General features: G+C 34.6%; 1 protein-coding gene across 1 annotated transcript in view; it reads left to right on the plus strand.

Annotated features, from left to right (window-relative positions):
• Decr1 (2,4-dienoyl CoA reductase 1, mitochondrial) overlaps positions 1 to 4506 on the plus strand; it is a 38524-nt gene extending 34018 nt beyond the window's left edge. The window contains exons 7-10 of the mRNA XM_005381763.2: positions 530 to 602; positions 2752 to 2898; positions 3338 to 3400; positions 3503 to 4506. Coding sequence (XP_005381820.1) covers positions 530 to 602; positions 2752 to 2898; positions 3338 to 3400; positions 3503 to 3562 — 343 coding nt within the window. The 3' untranslated portion in view covers positions 3563 to 4506. The remainder of the gene's footprint in view (positions 1 to 529; positions 603 to 2751; positions 2899 to 3337; positions 3401 to 3502) is intronic.
• Positions 4507 to 6000: the final 1494 nt, after the last annotated feature.

Here is a 6000-nt window from a genome sequence, read left to right on the forward strand (position 1 = left end):
TTATAATCCATCTTTTATTCAATTAAAGTACTTGTGATGCTGCAGACATTGTAATTCAATGCACAGGGTAAAAGTAAAATTATAATGAACTTTGCAAATGTGAAATTGAACTCCATAAAACGTGAAGGAAAGACATGAAGTTCTCTTATTTTTCTGTGAGTAATGAAGACCTAGTTAAAAAATCTATATTGATATTGGATTTCTTATTGTAAAGTGTAAATGATAGACAGGTAGCATTGTGGCCAAGGACACTAAAACCTGAGTGGTAGGGCATAGCGCAGTGTGGTAAAGACTCAAACTCTGGAGCTGGACACTTGAGGTTGACAGTTTAGCTCTAAGAGATACAGAGAAAGACGAATTAGCCTTGCTGTATTTCAGTTACTGTATCTGTACTTTAAGGAACTATAATAGTGTATAACTTTTAACTCTAAACTCTGGCATGCCTTAGGCATGGAGTGAATCTTGGTTATTTGTGTTTTTAACATAGAGCATACCATTTTAGAACTTTTTTGTCTATTTTAATGTTTAGGTCTCTTGCAGCAGAATGGGGTAAATATGGAATGAGATTCAATGTCATTCAACCGGGGCCTATAAAAACCAAAGTAAGTTTTAGTTGGCTTATTATAATGTTATGAGTGATGAAAGAGTGAAATGGTGACTGATGCGTTCTAATTGTGTGTGATGGACGGGTTTAAAGCTCTGCTTGTAGGGAAGAGATTTTTCCCATAAGGTTGTAGCAGCTGTGTAACTTTGTGGTAAGACCTGTTTCAGTGGCTTAATCTTTTAGGATCTTTTATGTCCTCAATTTTGGCAATTTTGCTTCTGTTACTGTAAATGTGTTATTGTCCTATATTTCTTAATTTTCAGATTTTAAGATCCTTAATACTTTGACTGAAATCCTTTTTTCTCAAATCATGGAAGTGCAACTATATTTTCAGTTTAAGAGGTGCTCTAGAAATCTGTCATGAGGTGTGGCCTTGCTATCGGTAGCATTTTCTTTGACTCATGTCTATGCCTTTTCATGTTCAATTATGCATGTCATCTAACTCCTACATCTGTCTGATTAAACATCCTTCGAAAGGCATGCATTTCCCCTATCATAATAATCCTTGCACATATCCACTGCAACTTATAATTATCACTGACATTACAGATGTTGCACACAGTGTCCACAGGTTCTCTGTTCTCTACCGTGAACCCCAAATAACGCCGGTCTCGGTCTTCTTTTTATTTGCAAGTAAACTTAGAATTTATAGTTCCAGCTGAGATGTAGGTTTGAAAATATAGTCAAAATGTATCAGTGCATTGGAGAATAGCATTACAAAACATTTTCATGGTAGGTAGCCCTGCGGTATTAAGTATTAACATGGAAATCACCATATTAGTTTTATTCAGCAGTTTAATGGGTGGGAAATGAAAATAAAAAACACCTGAGTTTACTGATTGAATATCTTATTTTTCCAACATTTGAATAATAAAAAGTCTAACACATTAGTGGAAGAATACTTCAAAAGTATATATTAAAACTCACAACTCAGGGTGGCCCACTCCTAAGCATAATCAGGAAAGAAGTCACAGAAGCATCTTTCTCAAACCTCAGTATCTAGGAATAGTCACTCACCCTTTGTATATGTATTGAGTGCCTACAGTGTTCAATAGTACTGAGAAAGATGCAAAAACATTTGCAACAAAATGTTTGCTATCAAGGAATGTGTAGTCTAGCAGTCGAAATAAGAGTTGTACACAAATAATAGGCATGTAGTTTTAATGAGATTAAAGGAGAATAAGTATAGAAACCCTGAGCAAACAAGATAGAAGCAGGATTGGGACCAAAGCTACCCTTTGTCCTGGTCGCCTTATACCTGGTCAGGACAATTGGAAGTCTCTCCAGAAGCCTCGAGTGTTTGCTGTGTCCCATACCTGTATTATCCGAGAAAAAGATTACCTAGACTTCAAGGCTCTAGTACAGAAGGATTCAGTCATTTTTCTTAATCAGCTCACATCTGTACCTCTTTTTGGTCTTCTCCTGCATATCATTAACATAAGCAGAAATTTTGTCTCATTTAGTTTTGATTTTTATCTCTATAAGTTCTACTTGAATTTAGTATTGCTTTCTTACTATTTTGTATGCTTCATTACTTAATTTATTAATCTATAAAGTACAGGAGGAGAGTATCTATGTACTCTCTGCTTCCAGGTATGTTATGGAGATTAAGTGAGAAGAAACACAAGAAAAAAACACTGAAATATTCACAAATGAAAGATGGGCGTTCTGGCCCAAAGAGAAGGAAAGGGACTTCCTCTTAAATATTTCCTATTTGGGTCACTTTCCTGTGTTCACTTCCCTGTGAAATAACAATGCTACCACTATCTCTACCACACTAAGCTTGTGTATATTTCAGTATATTTTTGTACACATTTTCCCATTTGGTGCTTACAACAACATTGTGAGCTGGCTAAGGTAGATGTCCTAATTTTCCAAAGAAGAAATGAAGGTAAAACATTACATTTTCCATGGATCTTTTTTGAAGGTCAAATTTAAGTAAAAATGACCTGTTTGAGCCCAACGTGAGTGTGAAAGGATTTTGTAAAATTATATTACTTACAGGGCTAAAGTATAGTCAGGGTAGCATATAGTAACATCCCATTTTATGTAGATTTGTTTCTGAAGTAGGAAGAGGGTTGCATTTAAACACACACACACACACACACACAGATACACACACCCTAATTGTTTTCTTAATTTCTAAGGGTGCCTTCAGCCGCCTGGACCCAACTGGAACATTTGAGAAAGATATGATTGACAGAATTCCTTGTGGCCGGCTGGGGACTGCGGAAGAGCTTGCAAATCTCGCTATTTTCCTTTGTAGTGATTATGCTTCCTGGATTAGTGGTGCAGTAAGTATTGTTTTGTCTCTTGGCTTTGTGGAGGGATTGGGGAGGAGACCTACTTTGGAACCAATCCTGACAAGGGTAAATGTAAATATAACTTAGAATATGTATTTGGCTATAAAAGTAACATAGAAATATTTTATACATATATTTTTCAGCCTATGAAGTTTATTTCTTGATAGATTAATTTTATTAAATGTAAGTTACCCTGGTAGACATGGCTTTAAGATGACCTTTAAAATTGAGTAGAATTTTGAAATTGTAGAGGTGTTGGAAAGAAGATCCTAAATAGAATGAAACAATTTATGTTTAATCACAGTGTCATCATTTAACACCTGGGCATTGATTGGAAGTCTCAAGCATTTGATCCAGCTAGAATGTAAAATGGATAATTCAGAAACTTTTAAATGAAGTTAGTTTCAGCATTTTTAATATTTTGTTTCAGGTCATTAGATTTGATGGTGGAGAGGAAGCATTTATTTCAGGTGAATTCAACAGTTTAAGAAAGGTAATGCCTTTTTCTGTATCTAATATAATATTAGCAGTTAGGATGCTGAGCTTTAAAACCATGTAAGAACTTCATTAAATTGACATTTTCTTCTTGTGTCAGGTCACCAAGGAAGAGTGGGATACAATAGAAGGACTCATTCGAAAGACAAAAGGCTCCTAAGATCACTGTACCCCTCATCCAAGACACTGCACCGCTCATACAGATCACTGTACCCCCTCATCCAAGTCCAAATTAAGGCGTAGAAATGGTATAAACTGACTGTAATCTTTTGAGTATTTTCAATTCTAATAAAGTTTTAATTACCACACATTTTCTGACTACATACTATGTGCTAGGCCAGTGGTAGCCATTTATGTATTTAAAGGTAAACAAGAGGGGGAAATGATCTCTTTAAAAAAGTTTTTTTAAATGGATGAGAGTAGGTAGAGGCTTTGATAGAGGTAAAAAATGCTTTGAAATGCAGAGCAAGTAATAGGTTATTTGTAATTTGGAAAATCAGTAGAAACCTAATGGGAGAAATAGCATTTCAGTTATGCATTACACCCTGGGTATTGTATGGTGTGAAAAGAATGAAATGGAAGATCTACCATAAATTTTAATGGACTCTACCTTTTCAGCATGTTTCTTTTCATTTAGACTTGTGAATTATCCTCTCTAGAGAGCTTTCCATGTTTATGAGACCTTATTTTGTAGCCAGATGTTTTATTTAGTACCTAATAACCTATAGCTCTTTGCACTTAAAACTTCATTATCCAGCAGGATAGACAGACCTATAAATAATTACTTATGTTACATTGTGGTAACCATTATTGCAGCAATACTAAGGTGTAGAGAAGTGGTAGTTCATTTGTCTCCAAGTTTAGAGAAAATCACTCCTACGACATAGCATTTCATCTTGGCTTTAAAAGAATAGATTTCTCTGGACAAGAAGGTGAACAAGTCTCCTAAAATATTTTGTGTATAATTTAATTAAATTTCATATTGGCTAATTTGTAATAATGTATTGGCTAATTTGTAATAATGAAAATCTGTATTTGTATTGGCTAATTTGTAATAATGAAAATCAGATAATAAAAAAACCAGTCTTAAGTTGAAAAACTTAAGATTCTGAGCTTATTATTTTTTTATTTTAAAAATTAAAAAAACTGACAAAACAACAATAAAGACAAAATCAAAACAACACAAAAACATCAAGAATGATACATGACCTCAAGGCAAAATGATAGACATTCACAATGGTTGCTGTGTTACATGCCGTTATCTTCAACGAGGTTGCTCAGTCCATTAGACATAAGAATGTAAGATTGATCAAATAAGCAAAGACAGTAACAAGTAAAAATAAATAAATAAATAAATAAAAATAATTTAAAAAAAAAAAAGCATTGTAAATGACGCAGAGCTTCACCATAAAAAATGGTAGGAGTTCAACAATGGTTCTTATACTGCATATTGTTTTCAGACCAGTCATTCTAATTACCAAATTCAAGCGTGTAAAATTGGTCAAGAAAAAAAAAATTTTATGAGATTATTATTTTTTAAAGTCCATTTTCAATTCATACAAATCACTCACATGCTAGGCTGACTGTCTCCACTGCACAGTTTGCCAAAAGTGGACCAGCTTTCCTTTTTCCTTATTTGAAGAGATCAACAGAGGAATTCAACTTTCCTGTTTAAGTGATGTGCTCTGTACCCCTCATGGGAACTCTTTATACACTGACAGTTAATTATGTACATAAATTATATCTATTATGAATAATGCACAGACAGGATACTGTTACAGGTTTAGAATAAGGAGCCTTGATGTTCTCTGTTTACTAACTTTGTATATATTTCCTGCACTGCCTTTTAGTTTTTATTTTTTTTGAGGTACCGGGGATTAAACTCACAACCTTGCGCTTGCCAGGCAGCCACTTACGCTGCTGAGTTACATCCCCAGCCCCTCCTGCACTGTCTTTTAGTGCAGATTCTCAGTCTCCATGTACCTCTAATATTGTTCTTTATTTTCATTTTACTCATCAATATTTTCTTTTTAAATTGTCAGTATTTCTTGTAGTATTAAGAAATAAAAGTTACCAGTAGTTATATGACCTTGGGTGCTTCCTTACCACTTACTTTCTTCACATATAAGATACAGGAGTACAGTATCTCCACATTATCTGCTTCAGGGTGCTGTTGTGAGGGTTAAGTGAGAAGAAACAAAAAACAATGAAATATAAAGCACATAGATGAAAGATGGGCTTTCTTGCCTTTTGCATCCTTTCACTTTTAAGACATGACTTTCATAAAGAAAGTAAGAATGTTTTGTTTTTGTGGGTTTTTTTTTTCTTTCCCCGGTACCGGGAATGGAACTCACAACCTTCCCCTGCCAGGCTGGCGCTGTGCCGCTGAGCTAAATCCCCAGCCCCAAGAAAGGAATAATGGAAAGAATGGGTAAAGAGAAATTAACCCCAGAAGAAAATCTTTGTTAATACAGTTAACGCTCTGGACTATTTATTTTCTGCCTTTGCTTTTTAATCTATTTATGAAAGTAGTCTGTGTGTATATATTTTACAGTGTCTATTGCAGTCCCCTCTGCACACCTAACATTCTATAGCAAT

The sequence above is a fragment of the Chinchilla lanigera genome, unplaced genomic scaffold (assembly GCF_000276665.1).
Source record: "Chinchilla lanigera isolate Chin_1 unplaced genomic scaffold, ChiLan1.0 scaffold00016, whole genome shotgun sequence".
Classification (NCBI taxonomy): Eukaryota; Metazoa; Chordata; class Mammalia; order Rodentia; family Chinchillidae; genus Chinchilla; species Chinchilla lanigera.